Source organism: Phacochoerus africanus, chromosome 3, assembly GCF_016906955.1.
Source record: "Phacochoerus africanus isolate WHEZ1 chromosome 3, ROS_Pafr_v1, whole genome shotgun sequence".
NCBI lineage: Eukaryota > Metazoa > Chordata > Mammalia > Artiodactyla > Suidae > Phacochoerus > Phacochoerus africanus.
In genome coordinates, this window is record NC_062546.1 from 176,616,970 (window position 1) to 176,642,063 (window position 25,094).

Sequence of the window (25,094 nt, forward strand, 5' to 3'; positions counted from 1 at the left end):
TGACTTTTGACTCTTTCTCACCTGACAAGGCTCTCTACGCGACACTCACAACACAAGTCATTCTTTGGCTCTGATTTCCCAAAAAGAGCAATAGCTAGGAGTTCCTGTCTTGGCGCAGTGGTTAACGAACTCGACTAGGAACCATGAGGTTGCGGGTTTGATCCCTGGCCTTGCTCAGTGGGTTAAGGATCTGGCATTGCCATGAGCTGTGGTATAGGTCCCAGACTCGGCTTGGATTCCACGTTGCTGTGGTTGTGGCATAGGCCGGAGGCTACAGCTCCGATTGGACCTCTAGCCTGGGAAGCTCCATATGCTGCGGGAGCAGCCCTAGAAAAGATTAAAAAAAAAAAAAAAAAAAGAGCAGTAGCTATGGTGTTGGCTAGCCACTTGTCCTGCTGCAGCCCTGTCTGCCTTCCCCCACCCTTCACTGCCTCTGTGGGCTTTAGGTGTGTGTGATTGTAGTTGGGGGTGGTGCCTGGGTCAGTAGACAAGTGGAGCGTTCTCTGGACAAAGACTAACCAGCATACGGAACAATCTGCGAAACCACCTTGTTAATCACCTGCATTAATCCACTCGGCTAACTGGCCCCGTTACCAAACCTCCAACACTCACGATGGTCTCCAGGGAGGAGTGAGAAGACCCAGGCTCCAGTTTTCTGACAAGCCAGCGGTACCTGTCCCTTCTCCCTTCCCCTCCCCCAGGATCTGAAACACCCCGAGGTGGGGTGGCGAACAGGAGGCAGGTCCCACCTGCTCTCCTGGGAAAGTGGCAACTGTCTACTTGCTCTGCTGCCAACCTGCCAATCCTTCAAAGAACAACACGTGGTCTCTTTGCTTCACCCTGAAATACCTGCATTCACTGTTTAAAAACCCCCTTATTTCAAAGGCTTGATTTGTCCCAGAAATAACTTATGGTCCTCTTTTCTAACTCATGAACTGGTTGGAACTACCCTGAGGAAAACTTAGTGATGCTTTTATGGAGGCCTCGTTCCTGTCCCGGCCCAGATTATGCTCAGGGGTTTCTGACGGCAGTGCCGGCCGGAGCGGACACAGGCACTGGCCAGGGAGCAACAGAGGCGAGCTGTCACGCTTTGTTTTTCTGCTTGTTAAATCCAAGTGCTCCTAATTAGTTATCCTGCCTGCTAAGGCCTGGGTGGACAATGGCATGGGGATCAGGGGTGCTGAGAGGCTATGAATACAAGGCCCTCGGGCTCCTAAGGCTTGGGACTGGTGACTTGGTTGTGGGCACCGAGGCGCTATGTTCCTGTGGGCTGGGGATTCAAAGACCTCAGCCCCCATGTGAATAAAGGTCATCACCTGTTACTTCTTCGGTGAAAGGGCAGCTACGGTGGGTGCCCACTTAGGCTTGGCCTTTGTCTGCAGAGTCTGAATAGCACCCCCAGGGAATAGCATTCTCTGATTCTGTGTCTGCTTGGTGGGGCAGAGCCATGCAGAATAACTCACATCACTTCCTCAAAGAATTCGGCAAAGTATGTTTTTATGAAGTGGCTTTGAGATGCCTTAAACGTCACCTTTTGATGATCATGTTCACTAGCTAGAACATACTAGAAAGTCTTCATGGTAGGGCCGCCATTTGTGTTATTTCTTCAGGAGCCAATTCTGATAAATGTTTAGGTCATAAGGATGATAGTTCCTGAGCTCTATGGGTGCGGAGGACTAGAGAAAAAGCCAACTGAAAAGTTCAGAAAGGTTTCGTGTTCAGAGAGTTTGCAACATTGAACAATTCGCTGTTGTTCCAATATGTAAAAAGCAGAGATTTTATTTGGTTTTAGGCCTCTGTGCATTATTTTATACAGCAGCATTTCTTTTTTATTAAAGTATATTTGATTTACTATGTTGTGTTCATTTCTGCTATACAGCAAAGTGATTCAGTTATATAAATACACACTCTTTTTCATATTCTTTTCTATTATGGTTTATCGCAGGATGTTATACGGTAGGGCCTTGTTGTTTATCCAATCTATATGTAATAGTTTTCATCTGCTAACCCCAAACTCCCAATCCATTCCTCCCTCTCCCCTCACCCCCTTAGCAACCACAAGTCTGTTTTCCATGCCTGTGAGTCTGCTTTTTATAGACATGTTCATTTGTGTCATATTTTAGATTTCACATATAAGTGATACCATATTGTATCTCTCTGTCTCTCTCTAATTTCACTTAGTATGATAATCTCTAGGTCCATCTATGCTGATGCAAATGGCATTATTTCACTCCTTTTTATGTCTGAGTAGTATGCCATTGTACATATGAACCATATCTTCTTTATCCATGCATCTGTCGATGGACATTTAGGTTGTTTTCATGTCTTGTCTACTGTGAACAGTGCTACTGTGAACATAGGGGAGAATGTATTCTCTCTTTTTTTTTTTTTTTAGTTTTTAAAAAAATTAGTTGGTTTACAATGTTGTGCCAATTTCTGCTATACAGAAAAGTGACCCAGTCTTACATATAAAACATTCCTTTTCTTATATTATCTTCTATCATGGTCTGTCCCAAGAGACTGGATATAGTTTCCTGTGCTATGCAGTAGGACCTCATTGCTTATCCATTCTAAATGTAATCGTTTGCATCTACTAACCCCAAACTCCCAGTCCATCCCATCCCCTCTCCACTCCCCCTTGGCAACCACAAGTCTGTTCTCTGTGGCTGTGAGTTTGTTTGTTTTGTAGATAGGTTCATTTGTGCCATATTTTAGATTCCACATATAAGTGATATCACATGGTATGTCTTTCTCTTTTTGACTTACTTCACTTAGCATGAGACTCACTAGTTGGATCCATGTGGCTGTAAATGGCATTAATTCACTCTTTTTTATGGGTGAGTAGTATTCCATTGCATATATGTACATGTCGTCTTAATCCACACATCTGGACATTTAGGTTGTTTCCATGTCTTGGTGATTGTGAATAGCGCTGCAGTGAACATAGGGGTGCATGTATCTTTTTCAATGAAAGTTTTGTCTGGGTATATGCCCAGGAGTGGGACTGCTGTTATCATATGGTAGTTCTATATTTAATTTTCTGAGAAACCTCCATACTTATGGTTTTCCATAGTGGTTGTACCAATCTACATTCCCACCAACAGTGTAGGAGGGTTCCCTTTTTATCTGCACCCTCTCCAGCATTTGTTATTTGTAGACTTATAAATGATTGCCATTCTGACCAGTGTGAGGTGGTACCTCACTGTAGTTTTGATTTGCATTTCTCTAATAATTGAGCATGTTTTCATGTGCCTATTGACCATATGTATATCTTCTTTGGAGAAATATCTATTTAGGTCTTATGCCCATTTTTCAATTGGGTTGTTTGTTTTTCTGTTGTTGAGTTGAATGAGTTGTTTGTATTTTTGGAGATTAAACCCATGTTGGCTGCATCATTTGCATCTATTTTCTCCCATTCCGTAGGTTGCTTTTTCATAGTTTCCTTTGCTGTGCAAAACACTGTAGATTTGATTTATTTTTATTTATATTGCCTTAGGAGATTGACCTAATAAAACGTTTGTGTGATTTATATCAGAGAATGTTTTGCCTATGTTCTCTTCTAGGAGTTTTAAGATGTCAGGTCTTATGTTTAAGTCTTTGAGCCATTTTGAGTTTATTTTTGTGCATGGTGTGAGGGTGTGTTCTAATTTCATTGATTTACATGTAGTTGTCCAACATTTCTAACACCACTTGCTGAAGAGACTTTATCCCATTTTATATTCTTGCCTCCTTTGTTGAAGATTAATTGACCATAGGTGTGTGGGTTTAATTCTGGGCTCCCTTTTGTTCTGCATGTCTTTGATCTGTATGTCTGTTTTTGTACCAATACCACACTGTTTTGATTACTGTAGCTTTATAGTATTGTCTGCAGTCTGGGAGAATTATGCCTATGGTCTTTTTCCCCCTCTCACGGTTGTTGTGGCAGTTCTGGGTCTTTTATGGTTCTGTATAAATTTTTGGATTATTTGTTCTAGTTCTGTGAAAAATGTCATGAGTAATTTGATAGGAATTGCATTAATTCTGTAGATTGCTTTAGGTAATATGACAATTTTAACAATATTAATTCTTCCAATCTAGGAGTATGGTGTATCTTTCCACTTATTTGAATCTGCTTTTATTTCCTTTATTAATGTTTCATAATTCTCATTATAAGTCTTTCACCTCCTTGGGTGTGTATCTTTTTAAATTACTGTTTTGTCCAGATATACACACAGGAGTGGGACTGCTGGATCATATGGCAGCTCTATTTTTAGTTTTTTGAGGAACCTCCATGCTATTTTCTACAGTGGCTGCACCAACTTACATTCCCATCAACACTGTAGGAGTGTTTCCTTTTCTCTACACCCTCTCCAGCATGTTATTTTTAAAATTGTCTTTCTTTCTTTTTTGGCCTCCACATGGCATTTGGAATTCCCAGGCCAGGGATCAGATCTGAGCTGCAGTTGTGATCTATGCTGCAGCTGTGGCAACACCAGATCCTTTAACCCACTGTGCCAGGCCAGGGATTGAACCTGTGTCCTGGTGCTGCAAAGACACTGCCGATCCCATTGCGCCACAGCAGGAACTCCCAGCATTTGTTATTTGTATACTTTTTAATGATGGCCATTTTGACCAGTGTGAGGTGGTACCTCATTGCAGTTTTGATTTGCATTTCTCTTCTAACTAGCAATGAAGAGCATCTTTTCATGTGCCTGTTGGCCATCCGTCTGTCTTTGGAGAAATGCCTTCTGCCCATTTTTCAATTGGGTTGTTTGTCTTTTTTTGTTGTTGAGTTGTATGAGGTGTTTGTATAAATTGTTTAGGGGTTAATGTTAAATTAATTATTTTGTTTTTCCTTTGTGGGAGAGAATGTTAATGCGTTCAGGATAGTGTATGTATGTGTGTGTGTATTTATTCATCCACTGATTCACTGAACATTTACATGCCCAGCTGCTTAGTATAAATGCTCACTGCTTTAGCATAAAACAATTCAGACAATCGTAGGCACTGTTAGGAATGGCAGTGTGCATCCGACTTACTCCTCTCTTTTTTCATGGCTGTCTGAGAGCGATAGGTCCTCCCCTCTGGCACCCTCCCCACTTCGCATCTCTTTAGTTAAGTACTCCAAATTTCAGACTTTTCCATCTTTTTTTCATAATTAAAACTTTATCTATCTCCCCTCAAACATTAGCTGGTGCTTCCAACTTATTAATAAGACAAAATAATTTGTGCCGAAACAATAATTTACTCTTCTTAGGTAACATACAGGCACACCTCAGAGATAAAGTGGATTCAGTTGTAGACGACTGCCATGAGGTGAATATCACCAGAAAGCAAGTCACAGGAATTTTTTGGTTTCCCAGTGCACATGAAAGTTGTTTACACTGTATTGGGTCTATTAAGTGTAACAGCATTATGTCAAAAAAAAAAAAAAGTACATAAATTAAAAAGTACTTTATTGCTAAAAATGCTGAACATTATCTGACAATGCAGGGTTGCCACGAACCTTCAACTGGTAAAAGAAGCAATATCTGCAAGGTGCAATAGAGTGCAATAAAATGAGGTATGTCTATGTTTCATATTAACTAGAATCTAATTGCCTTAATCTGCAGGTAGGGTCTAGTTTGGAAAGTTAGGGGTCAGGGAAGGTGAGTAGGGAAATCAGCTCCTCAGATTGCCCCACAAGAGGTGTGTGTGCTGGCAGGCGAGGTGCTGAGCGTGGAAACAGTGGGTGGGGAGGGGCTACTCTAACCAATGCCTCACCCCTGGGACCATCTAGTATCCTTTCTCATGAATCATGTACAAATAGAATCATTCAGTACTTAACTTTCATATGTTCCAAAGGTGAGTAATCCCAGAAGAGCTGATCATTTATATACATTTTAGGTTTCTGTCACAAGAGCAAAGGTAGCCAAGCAAGAGCAAAGGTCAAGCCTGACCTTTGTTTTCATTAAGTAGAAGGAATCTTAGAAGAAATCTCCTATCACTTACACAGTCTGAGGAATGACATAGTAAACCTCACTTCTGATTTGCTCCTTAAGAGCAACTGTGCTCTCGTGAACACTAACTTAAGTACACTAATGTATTCTACTGATAAAATGTGGAACTTTCTTGAATCAGTGTGAATGGGCCAAAGGGATTTGAGTAAGGAGGTGGTCTGTCACATACTCAACAGGGAAAGGGGAGAACTAAGACAAAAAGCCAAAGCATTAAGGGTTGTGGGACTGTCCCATTGGAGCATAACTTTTTATTGTATCCCTATTGTAAAGACTTCCCCTGAATTTCTGACCAAAATAATAAATAAATTCTAAAAATAATAAAGCATAAATTATAAAAAAAAAACATAAAAAAATAATAAAAACATAAATTCTACTCTACTTTCCCTTCTCAAAGTGTCAAACCCGGAAAAAGGCTCTTAAAAAAGTGACCTCATTTCCCCATTAAAAACATGCACCAACACTTGTCCATTCATTCACATATGCTTACTCATTGCCTGCCAAATCCTTTATAAGGAACTGGCCGTTGTTTCAAAACATTGCCATGCATTCAAACCCCTGCAAAGTTTGTTTATAAGATTTTATTTTTGAAAACATAGTATATTCTGTCAGATTTACATTCAGAGAGCACAGACAATGTTTTTCTAATAACATCTAGTTGGCTGAACAGAGATTCATCTGAAATTCCAAACTTAAGCACTGAATAGCTCAAGCTGGTATGCCCCTGGGGCTCCTGGGGTTTGGAGAGCCTCTGGCCCCATCTTCTCCCTTCCTTGGTCCTGCTCCTGGGACAGAAGTACTTGCTCTATCTTCATGTTACAATGATGCCAGCTGATCAGGTAGTGACTATATGGTGGTCTACGACCACCTTTGACATGTGCTAGTAAAGCCCAGTGGCCCGGTGACCACAGCTCCCAGAACAACTAGAGGGAGTTCCCTTTGCTAAGCAGTGTCAGTCGTTGCTATTTATTTCCTATGTCCAAGTGCACAATAGTAGAGAGAGTGCATACAAAGCGGCTGGTGAGTTCAAATACTAAGAAGGGAAAAAACTGTCTTAAATGTAATATCAGAGGCATTAAGGTAGTTTGAAATCTTCAGAAATGAGTCTAAAATTTGGGGATTGTTATTTATAAAAATGAAAATGGAGAGAGAGAGAAGGTTGCAAAGTTTCTGGGTACCAGAATTCTTTCAGCATCTTTATTTAGGGTGATATTAGTGTTTTAGGTACTATATTAAGATTTGGGAGTTCCTGCTGTGGCGCAGCGGAAATGAATCCGACTAGGAACCATGAGGTTTCGGATTCAATCCCTGGCCTTGCTCAGCTCAGTGGGTTAAGGATCTGGTGTTGCTGTGAGCTGTGGTGTAGGTCGCAGACATGGCTTGGATTCAGCGTTGCTGTGGCTGTGGGGCAGGTCAGCAGCTGTAGCTCTGATTTGACCCCTACCTAGTCTGGGAACCTCCATATGTCGTGGGTGCGGCCCTAAAAATCAAAAAAAGAAAAGAAAAAAAGATTTATAATTGTACTTAAATTATAAATCCCCCTTTACCATGTAATATTTTTATTTCATTTTCTTCTTTTTGGAGAGGAAGATATCTACATTTTGTTTTTTAAATGAAAGCTAATGGGAAAACTCAAATTCATTTGCGAGAAATTTGCAGAAAGGAATCTAGGCCTTTTGGAAGGATGTTTATATTATAATTATTTGACACCTACAATTGTTCAGTTACTTGCTTGAGTTTTTTCCTCTTGAAAAATTTATAAACTGACATTCTATTTTTCTATAGTTATTTTATATGACAGAAGAGACCTTTATTTTAGGAGTGAGGATGAGAATCAAATGGGGGAAATAACTTACTTTAAAACTCCTAAAGCTGACCTGAAACAAGGTGAAGGAGCACCCAGACAGAGGCTGAACTGGTACAGGACAACCTGGGGCTGGTGGCTCAGCAGGTTAGGTTGGGTTTCCTGCTACCCTTGACATGCTCTGTCCCAAAGCAACAGTATTCTTCTCCCTTCTTGTGTTCCCTTCTCTTACATATTTGCAAGAACAGTTCAGATTGAGAATACATGCCTGCAATTTCCTCAGAAACCAAGGGAAGATGGGAGCGGAGGTGCCCTTCAGTACTGATAACCTAGATGTAGACAGATCAAAAGCTAAATCCAATTTAACCCACCTCAGGCAGAAAACGTAATTGAATTAAACGTCCTCTAAATATGATAGGTTTGGGGATCTTAAAGCCAGGCACAAAGAACCAGGTTAGAGGGAACTGTGGCGTAAATGCATGCATGGAGCTCTGGCCGCCCCCACCCACAGGGAGTTTGATAAGCTGTTGATTGCTTCTATCGCTTACTACTGAGGCTGAACACTGATTAAGCTGCTTATGGGGCTCCAAGGCTAATGGTCGGCCGGCCAAGAATACTGCTGCCACTGATTTAAGTAAGCTGCTTGGCATGTACAGTCTGATTATTACAAGGGGGAAAACGACAGCAGGGTATAGGAAAGTTTTAAAAAGAAGGATATGATGCCAAATGGCTACTTTGACCCCCTGAAATGAATATGGAATTACTGATTGCTTCTCTTCATCTGGTATCAGAACTCATTTTTGTAAAGGCTGCCTCAAAGAGTACTCACTTTGGAGCCCACCTATCCTATTTTAAACCACCTTTATAAGAATACGCCACCGGTGCCTTCAAATATACTTCTCCAGTGTTAAGAGTCTGGGTCCTCAGATACTGAGTTCAGGCAGAGTCCTAGAAAAAGCACACATGTCTCCTGGATGTCATAACTGATTCTTCCTCTTGAACACCACTGGGAAATCATTAAAACTCGATCTCTTTCCACCCTAGCCAGCACATCACTGTTGCTTGATTCTGCAGCAAGACTGAAGGAATGGAGGGAGCTGATATGCGAAAATAGGTTTAAACTGGATGCACAAGTGGAAATTAAAACCCTAGTATTCTCTCAGCCTTCTCCAACTAAATGCTCTAAAAATATTCCTACCATTTAAAATAACTTGCCTACCTCTGGGGGGATAAAGAGAACACAAAAGTCTTAAGTTTAAATTACTTTTCACAGTTTTATTGATTTTTTTTTTTGAAAGGCTTGAAAAATGAATGAAGGATATGGACACAGGTTAAGGTGGCCTCATTTCCTCTGAGTAAAACAACCAGAAAGAAAAACAACAAACAAAAGAACCGAATCACTGCAGTTTAAAGATATTCTGAAAGTTGTCACAATAATTTTTTCTTTTGTAATTGACTTTTGAAAGAATCCTTAGTATGTGGAAAGGAAAGCAGTGCTTTCATGTAGTGTCTAAAAGCTTCTTGGGGAGTGAACTGTTGATTTAAATGATTAACCAAAACTTAAACATATTCAGAACTTATGGTGGAAGAGACGAAATGTTGGTTTTCTTCCTGGCTGCTCACCTGGTCAATCATTAAAAGGACATACGTACACAAATAAAAGGATAAAAAGATGATTTTGACTCTTACATGCTCTGTTTTGTCTTACTAAAATTTAACATCACCCAACTGTTTGGCTTGAGCATAAGTCAAAGGGTTTAGTATATTCACTGCCTTTTATGTCTTTTTTTCCTTGTACAATTTTTTTATTGATATAATTCACACACCATAAAATTCACTCTTTTAAAGTACACAATTCACTGGCTTTTAAGACAGTTACAAAGTTGTGCAACCACCACCACTAATTCCAGAACAATTTCATCAGCCCCAAAGGAAATCCCACACCATCAGCAGTCATTCCTCAGCAAACCCCCTCCTCACCACTGTCCCCAGGCCCTGGCAACCACTTACCTAATTTGTCTCTATGGATTGACCTATTTTGGACATTCTAACAAAAGTAAAAATAACAGAATCATAAAATATGAATTATTTTCTGTCTGGCTTCTTTCAGCATGATGTTCTCAAGATTTATCCATGTTGTAGCATGTGCCAGTACTTCACTCCTTTTTATGACTGAATACTATTCCATTGCACGGATATACATGATTTTGTTCACCCATTCATTAGCTGATGAACATCTGGGTTGTTGCTACTTTTTAGCGGTTATGAATAATGATGCTTTGAACATTCTTGTGTAAGTTTTTATGTGGACATATGCTTTAAATTCTCTAGAGAATATGCCTAGAAGTAGAACTGCTAGGTCATAAAGTAACTCTGTTTAACTTTTTGAGGAAGTGCCAAACTATTTTCCTAAGTGGCTGTACCACTTTCCATTCCCACCAGCAGTGTATGAGAGAGCTCCAGTTTCTCTATATCCTTGCCAGGATGTCTTATTATCCTATAATAGCTTTTTATATTAGGGTTTCTCTTCTCATTCTGAATAGAAAATAATTGATTATCAGGGCTTGTGAAGAAAACTACTCCAATGATGGCAGAACTCAGTGCCAAGACCATAATCAACCAAAACACTTCCCCAGGAAGAAAACAGAAATGAAATGGCCTAAAGTGCTTACCTGCTGTAGATCGGCAAGGGAATATAAGTGGATCTGCTGAAGGAGGTATTCTCTGGGAAAAATTCTGAAAACAAAGACAGAAATGCAAATAACTTACGGTGCTGCCATAAAATACATTTTTTTTCTGAGAAGTTTCAAAGTATCATTCAAGAATCCCTTTCCTCTGCCTTCTCCCCTTTCCCTACATCCTCTGAGAAACCTGTACTAACATCTCTTTTCAGATATGTTTCTTTTCAAACACAGATATTAAAAAGGGAGTAAAAGTTTGATCTTTGATTTCTAATGTAGTCCAAGTGCTAGGACACGGTGCAGTGGTCCAGGCCTGGGGGCCAGAGCGTGAGGTTTCTTATTCCAGCTTGTCCCTAGCAAGCTGTGTCATCTTGGGCAAGTCCTAAAACCATCTAGCTTCAACTTCTTCCTTGCTTAATGAAGGTGACTGAACTCGGTGTCTTCAATGTCTTTCCACCTCTATTATCCTACGTCAAGATGAATAGCTTTTGGAGCTGAGAAAATCAATTGGACTGGCAAACTGTGTGTCCTGCCAAGAGGCTCCTCGGGCTTCATTAATGGGGACACTGGTGCCAAATATCACATTAATGAACTATCCTCTCATATTCATAGTCATGAGTTTTAGAACCCAGGTATATGGGAATAATGGGACAAAATATTTCAAATTGAAACGCCTTGACAAAGTCCAATATCATTGGGAGCTGTCAGTTCATAGCCTCTGGATAAATGACTGAGTGAACAGGGGAAAAAAAATCAATTAGGGACAAGCAAACAGATAACAAAGCATAGATGGTGAGAAAACACCACACACACCTCAAACAATACTCATTTTCTGTCTTTGTCTTAGGTGGTACTATACAATTTTCTGGTATCCTAAGTGGAAGAAGCCACCAACTCAATTGACATTTAAGACTGTCTACTATATGTCGAGCACTGTGCCAGGCATTAGAAGATAATTGTAGGAAGTTCCCGTTGTGGCGCAGTGGTTAACGAATCCGACTAGGAACCATGAGGTTGAAGGTTCGATCCCTGCCCTTGCTCAGTGGGTTAACGATCCAGTGTTGCAGGGAGCTGTGGTGTAGGTTGCAGACGCGGCTTGGATCCTGCGTTGCTGTGGCTCTGGTGTAGGCCGGCGGCTACAGCTCCAATTCAACCCCTAGCGTGGGAACCTCCATATGTCGAGGGAGTGGCCCAAGAAATGGCAAAAAGACCAAAAAATTAAAAAAAATTTAAAAAAAAAAGAAGATAATTGTGAATGAGATAGCCCAGTATCTGAGTTCAGGAGCATAAGGTCAAGTGAGGGAAAGATACGTAAACTTATACTCACAACACAAGGTGCTAACTGAAAATAAAAGAGTTATGCATGGAGTACATATTTTTAGACTGGTCTAGCATGGGAGGGCCCAACCTTGGCTGTCTATTAGAATCATTTGGGAAACTTTTAGAAAATACCAGGGCTTAAGCAGGGTAGAACCCAGAAATCAACGTTAAATGAAATAAAAACTCTCCTGGTGATTAGGGCAGGCAAGGTTTAGAACCACTGGCCTAATACCTAGCTTATGGGGGAATTCATTATTCAGTCTTTCAATTAAGTATGCATTACTGGACAAATCCTGGAGATTAAACCCTTCGTCCTTCCATTCATCTTTCTATCCATCCAATTCTGATCAGGCACAACTGTGTGCCGGTGACTATACTAGGCCACTGAAGAAAGGGCACTGAACCAGTCAGATAAGGTCCTTCCCCCATGGACGCCTGAGACAGGCATCTTCTAGTTTGGAGTGCTCCTGGGAAGTATGATAGGCTCTGAAGAATTCTGCTGAAAAGCCCTGTTTCATCCACAAGAGTGAAAACAGACTGAGTGACAAAGGGCTTATACTCCGGGAAACCAAAGTCAGTTCCTGAGGCTGGGCTCCCTTCAACTCTAATGGTCCTGTGGCAGAAGGAAGAGCCCAGCCCGAGCCCAGCCAGGTAGGGTTAGGGAAAGTGCTCAATCCCATCATGTGGGGAGAGGCTTCCCTAGAGAAAGGCCCCCCTGTTGTAGAAGGTAGACCACGGTCCCACGAGGGACCATGAAACATATGCAACTTCCATTTTCAATAACACACATGTGTGACTGAGAGGATTAAGAGACCTATTCTTCATGGCGCCTCGCAGTGTTAACAATGAGAGGAGCCTGCTTCGGGTGTGGCCTTCGATGTAAATCCTTTCATTTGATTCTCACAACAGCCCCGTATGGTCAGCACAACCTCCGTGCTACATAACAAGAAACTGAGGCCCAGAGGCAAAGACTAATTTGCTCAGGGTCATAGACCTGGGATTCAAAGCCAGGACTTTGACTCCAAAGGCCTGTGCTGCTTCTACTTTCCTGGAGGAGGGGGTGGAGGAAGGAGGGAGGTAGGTTTGGGCTGACCATCTAATGTCGCTGTGTAATCCATCTCTCTCCCTGGTAGATGTTTATCACGGTTTAGGGCAGCAGCAACATAGGACCAGGGATGCTTTTTTAAAGAAGGAAAGTGATACGGATGCACTTGGTCATGCCCGCTACTGAAGGTAGCTGGAAGGGTGGCGAGACTGCAGGCAGGGACAGTCCTGTACCTGAGGGTCTATTCTAGGAAAATCACAGGGAGAAAGTGATGGGGAGGAGGGGAGAGACAGGAGATCTTTCGGAAGAATTGACAACATTTGGAATGGGTGAAAGAGGCGAAAGGAATTGAAGGTGGCTCTGAAGTATCCAGCTTGGGTGACAGGATGGTGGTATCACTGGCCAACACAAGCAGGCTGCCTGGGAGGGGATAAAGCATTGAGATTGGTGTGTGCTGAAGATACAGTGCGTGTGCAGAGGACAGCAAGTGTGGCCCTTGTGGATGTGGGCTGAGAGATGTGGAAGAGCCAGGGGCACGTCTGACCTCAACACTGAGGGGGACAGCTGAAGCCGTAGGCACGGTGGGAAGAGACCTGGGAGGAAACTGAGCAGGAGGGAGCTGACGGTGCACAGGGGTGGTTTTTACTTTGTTTACCTTACAAAGTCTAGAATTATCTGCAGTACACTCTGGTGGTCTGCCATTTTTCTCATGCTCGAAAAATGGTTTTGAAAATAACCAGGATGGTCACATGTACTTGAATTCCCAACATCCCTCTCTTTGTGAAAGGTTTGTGCTTTTAGACCCTTCACCCAGCTTCTCCTAAACAGTCACATCGTAAACAACCACGGTGTATTGGTCAAAACTAAGAAATGAACTACTATGTACGTCAGACTTTATTCATATTTCACTAACCGTTTCACTAATGTCCCTTTTCTGTTCAAGAATCCCATACAGAAGCCCACATTGCATTTGTAGATTTTTACATATATATAAGCATTTGCAAGATGAGACCCAGACATATGTGCAGAAAAGGATACCTAGGATGGGCCTTTCATTGAGGCCACTAGAGTAGCGAAATATGATAATCTAATATGAGGACAGACGCTGTTCCAGTGTGGATGAATGGGAAGAATAATCTTTTCCAGAGGCAACTGCTTCATAATGAAATCCCTTAAATAAAGTAAAATGAAAGCAATGTGGCAGCAGGGCTGAGAAGCAGAGATAGAGTGAATCAAATAAGAGGGCTGGAGGAAAAAAAAAAGTCATTTCAAGAGGAGCTCCTGCCTTTTCTGGTGGTTTACATACATGTAGGTCAGCTGGAGAAAGAGTTAGAAGGAAGGTGAAATGAACTCTGGCAGGGACAAATACAAGGTAGCCTATCACTAATATCTTGCTACTTAAGGTTCTTTTTGCTCTAAAATCCTAAAACTTCCATGACTAAGAGTACAGAAAATATAAGAATTCATTACAAATTTACAAATGGAATCACACTGGTACACCCTTACTAGAGTACTACAGCTAGTCAGTTAGTTATCCGGTCAACAAACACCATTGAGGGCCTAAAAAAAGCCAGGTGTTATGCTAAAGGCTGGAGGCAGATGCATTCGGTGAACACAGCTGATGAGGAACAAAGAGAATTTCCAGTTTCATCTTTCTAGACTGGGTCCTTTTTGCCTCTAGACACTTCATTACTCTTCTCACAATAACTAATGAACTTTGGGCACAGTCATCTCTAATAGGCTTTCAACATGACTACTACAGCTAGAGTAAGCTAAGTTTTTAGGGTTTCTGCCCGCAAATATATTTGACATACTTATTTTCTCTTCCCCCTAGAAGAGATTCTAAGTCTTCCAGAAGCACCTTATCTGCTGTCTCCTCTCTGGCACGCTTCAGTGTCTGATACTATAATTTACAAGAGGTCAGTCATAACGGACACCGAAAAACTGGCAAGCACAATATATGCAGAAAAGATAAAGGAACTGAGCTTATTGTGTTTGGAGAAGATGTTGTGTCCAGGAGATTTAGTGGTAGCCATAAAAAATACGCACTTTCAAGACAGATAATGCCAATCAGCTTTGCTTTCCCCTGAGGATGGAAATTATATCACAAAAGCATTGAAGTAAAATATGAGAATAAATTTCCTGAGAAGGAAGACTGAATGGCATTAAAATGTGTGTCTTAGAGTGGTGCTTCTTAATGTAATTAAAAGAAAAAGATTTGTTGCAGTTATTTAGAGGCAGAGACTTGCTCTTCTGTTAGGGGAGGGAAAGGTTTCAAAGGCAGGGCCAGATAACTGTCAAGTTTGTTTTCCCTGCCTGCGTCCTCAAGGCAGACTCAACTGGCAAGAGAGTCTCTGAATAGCTTCTTTTTTTAAAATTTTATTTTTAAAAATTATTTTAAAAGTTTTAATGCAGTATGTAAAGGTTACACTCCATTGACAGTTATCACGAAACACTGGCTGTATTCCTCGTGTTGTACAAGAGTACCTTCCTGTAGCCTTAAACACCCAATAGGTTGTACCTTCCCCCACGCCCCTCCAGCCCCACTGCTCCTCTCCTCACTGGTAACCACTAGTTTGTTCTCTATACCTGAGAGTCTGCTTCTTTTTTTGGTTATACTCACTAGTTGCTGTTTTTTAGATGCCACATAGTAAGTGATATTACCATAAAGTATTTGTCTTTGGCTGAATATCTTCTTCCATTGACGTCCATGGGAGAAGTGCAGGGCAAATGATGATATAGGAGCCAAGCCCAGAAAAGCACAGGCAACTTCCCATCTGGGGGACACCAGGGCAACCCCCACTGTGGCTCAGGAGTACAAAGTGGCCCATCTGACAGGAGCTCCTTAGGAGATGGATGGAACAAGCAGAGAATCCCAGGGGTTGTGCAGAACCCGGCGGTGTGCTTGGGGAGCACTGAGCTGCCTCAGAGGACATGGCTCTGCAGGGGACGGACGCTGAGGTGAATCTGTAGCCACCTCAGGGCCTGCGAGGGGAGCCGCGCATGTCTCAGGCACCCCCTTGAGAGTCATGGCAGCATTAATTTTACAATTTTACTATTAGTGTATTCAATAAAGAATGAGTGATTCTCTACATTTTTTGATCAGAAAACTCAAGTTGTGACCACCCTATCTCCTAGGAACCTAATGCAAATGAAGCCTAGTCTTGTGACCTCTGTGACTTGTCATTGTGGTTAAAAACATAAAGTCAGGAGTTTGGGTTGTAGTTTAGTGGGTTAAGAACCCGACCTAGTGTCATGAGGGGTTCCATCCCTGGCCTCACTCAAGTGGGTTAAGGATCTGGTGTTGCCACAAGCTATGGTGTAGGTCACAGATGCAGCGTGGATCTGGTGTTGCTGTGGATATGGTGTACGACCCCCTGGCCTGGGAACGTCCATATGCCGTGGGTGCGGCAGTAAAAAGAAAAAAAAAAAGAATCTAAAATTGTCACACTTTTCTTTGCAATAAGTAGATGCTGGGTACCTATGTGACAGGAAATTTGGAGGAGACATAAATTTTCCTAAACCTACAGACAAGTGGGCTAGACAAGCAAACAGCTCCGGCTCCCAGGGGGAGTGCTGAGATCGAAGGGGCTGGGGTTGGGGGGGTGTGAGGGGAGCCTGCGGGACACTTTCAGGAAAGGCCTCAGGGAAGTGGTGGGTCAGATTTCATCTTCAGGAGAGGGAGAACGGGGATTCCAGGTAGAGGGAGCAGCAGGGGTGGGGATGGGGGCAGGAAGTGTCCGTGTGTGGGAGGGGGAACTGCTGGGTGTGAGTTTAGAAAGGGAGAATGTAGCCAGACATGAGAGTCTTGAGATGCCTTGATGAGAGTCTTGATAAGAGTCTCCACACAAAGATAGGGGTGCCACAGGAGTGCTGTGAGCAAGAGAAGGCCAGTGTTAGACTTGTGCCTTTAAAAGATCATAACAGCAGGAGAGAGCAGGGAGAAAGGATGGATGATTCAGGAGGTAAACTAGGTGAGAAATGATGTGGGTCTGAACAGAATTTAAATGGCCGCCCTGGGGTTGGAGAGGATGGGCCGCCAGGGACAGATTTTTGCAGCACCATCCACAGGTCAGGAAGACAACAGGAAACGGAGGCTGGCAGGAGCCTGTCTTGCTCAGTTTTCCAGCTGGAGCCAGCAGGTAAATGGCAGTTGCACTGATTGACACAGAGAGTAAGGAAGAGGAGCCGCCTCTGGGCAGAAAGGACTGGAAGGGTCTGTGGAACGTCCAAGTCGAGGCATCCGAGAGTCCAGAGAGGAGAGCTGTGTGCCTACACCTGAAGACATGAAAATGAGGACCAGCTCAGGAAAATGAGTCAGGAAAATGAGAGCAACAGAAAAGACAGGACCTAGCAAAACCGTCCTAGTGAAGGAACAGCTGCAGGAAGAAGCCTGGGAAGGAGCAGTCTGACAGGAGAAAAAGCAGAAAAGCCAGCATCCAGGAAGCGGAGAATTTCAGAGAAGGACGAAGAGGGTCAGAGGCATCAGAGGCAGAGGAGAGGTCAAAGAATTCGGGAAGACTCTCTGAGGCCTGGAAAGTGCCTGCTGCATTTGGCAAAGGGGAATTCATTAGTGACCTCAGACTGAATGGTTTCTAGGAGGAAGCGGGACGCCAGGCTGCAGAGGGGTGAAGGACCGTGGCTTACTCTTTTAAGGAGCTACCTTTAAAGGAGAGAAACTGGGCCACAGCTACAGAGGGATGCAGGACTAAGAAAGGATTCTTTTCTTAAAGATGGGAGACACTTGGGCATATTTATATGCTAAAATGAAGAAGCCAGCACAGAAGCAGAAAGTGCAGATACAAAAGTAGGAAAAATGACTGAGCTGGCCCTGGAAAGGCCTGGAAGAAATGAGACGTGGCCCTGCTAGGAGCCCTTCCAAGTACATGTATACACACCTTACACCCCCTATGGTTTTTTGTTGTTGTTGTTTGCTTTTTAGGGCTGCACCCAAAGCATATGGAGGTTCCCAAGCCAGGGGTCAAATCAGAGCTGCAGCTGCTGGCCTATGCCACAGCAACACCAGATCCTTAACCCACTGAGAGAGGCCAGGGATCGAACCCACAATCTCATGGTTCCTAGTTGGATTCATTTCCGCTGTGCCACAATGGGAGCTCTACCCCCTTGTATTTTAAGTGAAGTTTCTACTAAAATGTTGTGGAAAATGTAATTACTAATTTCTCCAATGTTCCCTCCAAACTTCACCAACTAGAGATGGAAAGCTAACAAATTAAGAGAGAGTAGTTTGGTTTAGCAATCCTTTGGTAACCGGCATCTTTGCTGCAGGAAGCCACTGCCTTTTGTTTCCGACAAGGCTGCTGTTTAGAGTTTTCTGTGCCTTAAGTGACCTCACTGCACTGCAGACCTATTCATCATCAGGTCTGACTGCATTTCACCAGCAGGCTGGTCACGAGGACAGCTCTGCTCGTGCCAGTGCAACTTCATCTGGTCAGCCTGATACCAGAGCCAGAGGATGAATGTGATAAGGACAGTCAACTCCACACACCACTCAGCCATCAAGGGCAACCACATCACTGGCAGGTAGCACGGTCAAGTCCTCAGATACCAAAGAACGATGAAGGAAACTGCTCAAGGACCATGAGGACCAAGTAGTATGACTGTTCCTAGTGCCACTAGTTCCTGCTTTATCATCTTCAGAATTTCCTGACATGCCGAGAAGGTAACTTAGACTTCGTTTATGGATTGTTTCAACAAGAAAGGTGAGAAAAGATGAAAATTAAAAGGGAAAAAGATCATATATGATTCAGCTCCCTTATACTATGCAGCTGGTACTTGGGGTTAAAAATACAGAAATAATGGCCTGTGAAATCAAAGGCGGAAATCTACACAAAACAGGTAGGGGGTCCTCTTCCATTTGGTACCAGGACACTCGGTGAAATACAAGACTCATTTAACCTGACTAATTTCTGAGGACTTCAACTCAGTTCCCACCAAGCCCTGATGCTTATGGCGGAAAAGGCTCTGAAGTAGGCACACCCTTTGCAGGATTTGGATAGATTTAATAACGTCGCCATTTCTCTGAAGCTCAGTTCTTTGCACTGCATAACTGGCACTAAAAAAAAAAAATTAAAAAGAAAAAAGTTTGTAATGAAAATATCTCAGCACATGTAATAGATGGGCTTTAAAGAAAAGACACCTCTCCCTCCATGCCCGTGTTTCTGTCTCTGTCTCTCTCATCCCCATGCACCCCTACATACACATAAAATAAAAAAGATAATACCAAAGGAAATCTTCCAGTTTTGATTCTTAATCATAAGTCTAAAGGAAGAATATGGGCAGAAGTGCATAAAGAATAATTTAGAAAGGAAAACCATTTATTCATGTAGTACTACCGCATTTTCCAAGAATATGTGCTCCAGGTTAGGTAATTTGTACCAGGTTGAGAGGGCTGCAGTGTTTTTCCTTTGGAGAGCACATGCGCCCACACAGAAATCAGCAAAAAGCCCTCTGAAGCATCCCTAGGGCGGTGCAATTTGGTGTTCTTGCTATGAGCTGCAAACTCTTCCTGAAATAGTTACATTAGACTGGATGTGGAGGGGACTCATATGTCCAGCCACGCTCCCAGCTAATGGAAAAACAATTTTAAATCAAAGGCAGGTATTTCGATAGCAACCCACATAGAAGAAACAAGCTTCAATCATTTCTCTAGATACCTCATTTTGCTAATCTCATTGGCTGAAAAAGTGGCAAGATTGCATCAGATACTATATCTTGGTAGGTCGGTATGGGAAATAAGGGTCTCTTTTACCCACTCATTCAGAAACTGTGTTTAAGTTTCTTAGCAACAACCTAAAGCCTGGAGTAGAAATACTTGGGAAGTAATTTGGGTTGTGATTATTCTGGGGTCTGATTATAAAAATGACAGATTATATCACATTACAGATCCTAGCTCAAGTTCTCATGGCATTTAACGGTTCCAAGAATCTGACACTTTTCCTGCAATGAGTCTTATTTTTTGGTTGTCTCTTAGACAATGATTTTAGATAATTTGTATATTTCATTTAATCTCAGAATAAGATAAAATCACTTTTAAACTTTTTGAAGAATTTCTCAATAAATAAAAGGCTACATGTACATTATAGTAAAATTAACATATAACTTTCCAGGGCTCCTTTTTCAAAGTTTATTAATCAGTTCAGTTTTGAATGACACTTTAATAGTCTGTAGCTTTTTTTAGAATGTTGATCTCTATGTGTGTCTGTGTATATATAACACACATATACATAGACATACACACACACACACACACACACATGCACACATAGAATTTGCTGAATGAGCTCTTGGGAGAAATGAAGGAAAAGGGAGGGTCTATCTGGAGATCAGGAGGTTAGATGACTTAAACACTGCAATTCTAGAAGTCATCCAAGGGAAAAGGAATGCTTGAAGCAGACTGAGAATGGTTGCTTTCAAAAACTATCAAAATAACATCCTGTATTTTAGTAGTTTCTGAGTCCTGATAGAGTCATGCAGCTGATCTGTCGAGAGCAAAGCTCCAAATGCACCTAATGACACTTTTAATGAGCTAACTTGAAAAACCAGCCACCAAGTCTGGCTAATATTATGTCTTACAGAAAACATAAAGAGCTGTGTTCACTGACCGAGCTTAAAGATGTGTTATCCACATACCTGAAGTGCTAATAATCACTGGTCTTCAATGAGACTAATGTAGTGATAACACTATCGCTAAAAGGGTCTTTTTCTTCTAAAATTCAGTATTAACCAGACTTTAGTTAATAATCAATGGCACATTTAGATCTCAGATTTTGGTTATAAGAGGTTTGTCATAGGCAAGTCAAGTCTGTGTAGATTATGTTTTAAGAACTTGGCTGCCCAAGGAGATATGCTCTCAATAAGCCAGCCTCCTAAATGATGTGTATTTGAGTCACAACAGCATGCAACCTTTTGTCTGTGTAACAGATAATCCCTCTACCTAAAATGTCTGACTTATTGGGAGGGAGGGAGAAAAAGAGGTATTGCTTTGAAATGCTCTCTCCCGGCTCATTTATTATTAGCTCATGCAATCTTTTGTTGGGTACACTGAATAATATCCTCATTTACTTCTTCCAAGATCAAGGGTACATAAGTATGCTCATGCATCAAAACACCATTTTTGCTCAGTGATTCATGCTTTAGACAAATATATACCGGCATAAAAAGATGTTCACAACACAGTAGCTGAAATGATTGGGTTAAAAGTAGTATGTACAGTATAAAACCTTTTTTTGGGGAAAAAAATAATCCTCAGAGGAAAATGTCTGGAAGGATATGCACCAAAGTGGGAAGATAATGGATGACATTCTTATGTTTGCTATCAGGAGTAGTATTTTGTGTAATATGAAAAAATTGTTTGAGCAAATTAAGTGGGGGGATGTTGGTAATAGTACTTTATTCAATTACTTTGTTCAGCAAATATTTATCCACTCTTACTATATGGGATACAGCAGTGAGCAAAACAGATAAAAAGCCATACCCTCTGTAGCTTACATCTACTGGGGAGAGCAGGGCCTCTCCATCTGGCTGCCCAGGCTGAGCAAAACATAACCTCCATAGCTATACATGATGGCACCAGAAAGGGATTGAGACAAAATAAAACACTACGTTACATGGTAATACGCAGAGAAAGAAAAGAGGAAGTGGGAAGGGGGACACGGTGCAATTTTAAAGGGGTCAAGGATGCTTCATTAACGTGAAAATAGCATACACATCTAAAGGAGGTGCCGAAGCCAGGGACGCAGTTATCTGGGGAAAAGGAAAACAAGCCCAGAAGCTCAGGTGGGAGTCTGCTTGGTGTGCTCAGGGACCAAAACAAAGCCGGTATGACTAAAACAGAGTAAAGGAGGGACAAGTACTAGGAGATGAGGGCAGAGAGGTAACAGGGAACCAGCCATGTATGTCCTCCACTTTCACTTGGATTGCAAGGTGAAGCCATGAGATGGTTTGAATCAGAAGTGACATCATCTATTCTACACATTAACTCTAGCTGTAGTCTTGAGAATAGACTGAAGGGGGAGATCAGTTTCTGCAATAATCCAGAGGAATGAGGACAGTGGCTTGGCCTCAGGTGGTAGCAGTGGAAGTGGTGATTTTGCAGTGATTTTAAGTGGTGATTTAATGGATGTATTTTGAAGGTGAAGCTGATAGGATTTGCTGATAGGTTGGATGTGGAATGTGAGAGAAAGGTGTTTGGCCTGAACAACTGGACGGGCAGAGTGCCCTTAAGGCAGACAGGGGAGCCTGCAGCAGGAACAGTTTGCAACAGGACTGGGGGAGGGGATATTAGCTCAGTTTTGGACATACTGAGATGCTGGTGAACATCCAAAGGACATTTCAACCTTTGGGTGTAGCTTCCTGTGCAGTGAACTCACAAGTCCAACAGTCAGCTTTCCCTGGAGGGTGACAAGCAAAGGGGTGGGAAGGGAATCCTGGTGAATCAGGTGGCATTTATGGGGACTGTTTTAAGAACTGAGCAAGCTGCTAAATTTTTCTTGAAGGAAGAGGAAACAATGAGAGTCTGACAGGACACTCAAACACACACACTCATTTTTTTTTTTTCCTGATACTCACCAGGATAAATAACATTAGTAAAAATGGTTATCTTTATGACAGAAATTTCTCACCATTCAGGAACTAATTCTGAATATAATTTCGAATAAAATATGAGACCAAAGACAGGAAAAGATGACTTAGAGGGTAGAAGAATCATGCTTAGTATTGTCTAGAGCCTCCCAAGTCAAGCTGTTAAACTGTTCAGAATAGTCTAAGCCAAGAACTAAACAAACCAGTAGGACTCCTGTTCCCCAAGAACCACCACAACTGTGCTCTAAATAACTGGGAGAATAGGCATGACCTCAACTAGTGTCATAGAGAAACTTATTTTAAATATATATCACAATAGGAACTTTGGATTCACCAAGCATCCAATCCCCAAGTATATTTTAATTATAGAGAATGGGAAACAGGCATCTGCTAATCAATTTCTATAAAGTCTTTCTCTGGACTGGATGATTTCACTCTAGCACTCAGAAGAGAAAGCATGATTTTTTAAAATTAATTAGTTTATTTTATTATTGTTATTATTATTGTCTTTTGTTGTTTTTAGGGCTGCACCTGCGGCATATGGAGGTTCCCAGGCTAGGGGTCTAATCCGAGCTATAGCTGCCAGCCTACCCCACAGCAACGCTGAATCCAAGCTGTGTCTGTGACCTACACCACAGCTCAAGGCAACACCGGATCCTTAACCCACTGAGCGAGGCCAGGGATCGAACCCGCATCCCCATGAATACTAGTCGGATTCATTTCCACTGCACCATTTGAATCATGCTTTCTAGGGAGTTTCCTTCAAGGTGCAGTGGAAATGAATCCATCCGATTAGAATCCATGAGGATGTGGGTTCGATCCCTGGCCTTGCTCAGTGGGTTAAGGATCCGGCGTTGCTGTGAGCTGTGGTGTAGGTCACAGATGCGGCTCAAATCCTACATTGCTGTGGCTGTGGTGTAGGCTGGCAGCTGTAGCTCAATTAGACTCCTAGCTTGGGAATCTCCATATGCCTTGGATGGGTCCCTAAAAAGAAAAAAAAAAAAAAAAATCAGGATTTCTGAAAAGCTACTCCAAACAGCTGGTGGTGGTCTGGCAATGTTTTTAGCAATCCAGGGCAATATGAGGAAAAAAAAAAAAAAAGACTAGTAGGATGAATTTTAACTCAGTAGACTTAAAAAAGATATTTGATTACTGTTTGCTTTCTTTTTTTGTGTGTGTGTGTGTTACCATGTTCTAGGTGCTAATGTTTGTTTAGCTAAAGACATGGATAAGACAACTCTATAGATAGGAAATGGAAAGGTCTGGTAAATACAGACCTAGAGAAAAAGGCACTCATTACCACTAAGTCAATTGTCATGTCTTGTCCCCCAAGGGACATTACTGTCTGCCACCTCTCTGCCTTCCTTCACACTCTCCTAGATGACTTCAATCAAGGTTTCAGGAGAAATAAAGTGGTTTCTTCCCCTTACGAGTCTAGAAACCTCTGGACAGCAGCACCACCACCAGCAAATGCACCAGAGAAAGCAGCAGCAATTTGAGCATCAGAAAACCTGGTTCCAAGTGTGGACTCTGCTGCTTAACCAGCTCTGTCACCCTCAGGCAAGTCATGAAGCATCTCAGAGTCATAGTTCTTTCTCTTCTTTCTCAATTCCGTCTGCCTTACCCAATTAGAAGGGCTGTTGTAAAGAACAAATAACGTATTTATGGGAAAGTACACTGTAATTGATAAAATCATAGCTATCGCACAGTTACGATGGGCCCGTCATAAATAAAATGGGCTGGGGATAAGAAAAGCAGGGCAGCACTGTATTATGTACCAAACACCAGTATGTTTGGAAAAAATAGGGGTAGAGACGATGGCAAAGTGGAGAGTCCAGTATGTAAGGCTGATTGCTGCACCCAGGAATGAGGGACGCCTTGTGTAACCGGAGCTTTGGATTTCTTAAGAGAAACCAGAGTTTCATTTTGTGTGAGCATGAAAACTCCTAATTATTTAAATGTTAGCAAGGATTTCGCAACTCTAAAACCTGGTAGGGGCCATTCCTGAAAGGCCAAACAAAACACGCCTGAGGGCCAACCTGGCCTGAGGTGCCCGTTTGTGACTTCTGATTCGCACACCGTGGACTCCTATTCCTGTGTCCTGGGGGACTCGGGGGCTGGGTGTCAGGGTGCCTCCTGAAGACCTCCCTCTGGCCGCCGGTCCGGATGTGTCCTGACAGAGCGAACATTGTCCACAGAGCACTTCACACACCTTCGCATGTGGACACTCTAAATAATCCTTCCCATGCGAACTTAACTAGGCCTTGAACCAGCCCAGCAGGGTCACCATCTGGGAGTCCTCAGAAACGGTGAACTGTCAGCACTATAAACATTTTAGACTTCATGGAAGACGCTGACTTTTTCTAAACTAATCACCCTTGCCAGTCAACGTTTGCAGTATGGGTTCAAGAACAAGGCGTTCATTTAACAACAATAACAAAAACAGTGAGGATAAAAACCACACGGTCATCATAATGACAGGCCTAAAAGCCAACTGTGACTTCCCTAATAAGGCGTCCGCCCAAGTTGGCTCCCTGGCGGTCGAGCGCCAATACGATTAATCAGTCTGTTTCCAGTTTTCTCACGACAGCAATATTAACAGTTTGCTTTATTCTGTTTATATGGTGCTGACAGGTCTTCAGCATGTTGGGCCTACTTGCTGGAGATTA

The 25,094-nt window shown here is 42.3% G+C and overlaps 1 protein-coding gene across 2 annotated transcripts in view; it reads right to left on the reverse strand.

Moving 5' to 3' along the window:
• PLEKHM3 (pleckstrin homology domain containing M3) overlaps nucleotides 1–25,094 on the reverse strand; it is a 191,312-nt gene that overhangs the window by 67,735 nt on the left and 98,483 nt on the right. For both annotated transcript variants that reach the window (XM_047773365.1, XM_047773366.1), the window contains exon 6: nucleotides 10,452–10,515. In XM_047773365.1, coding sequence (XP_047629321.1) covers nucleotides 10,452–10,515 — 64 coding nt within the window. The remainder of the gene's footprint in view (nucleotides 1–10,451; nucleotides 10,516–25,094) is intronic.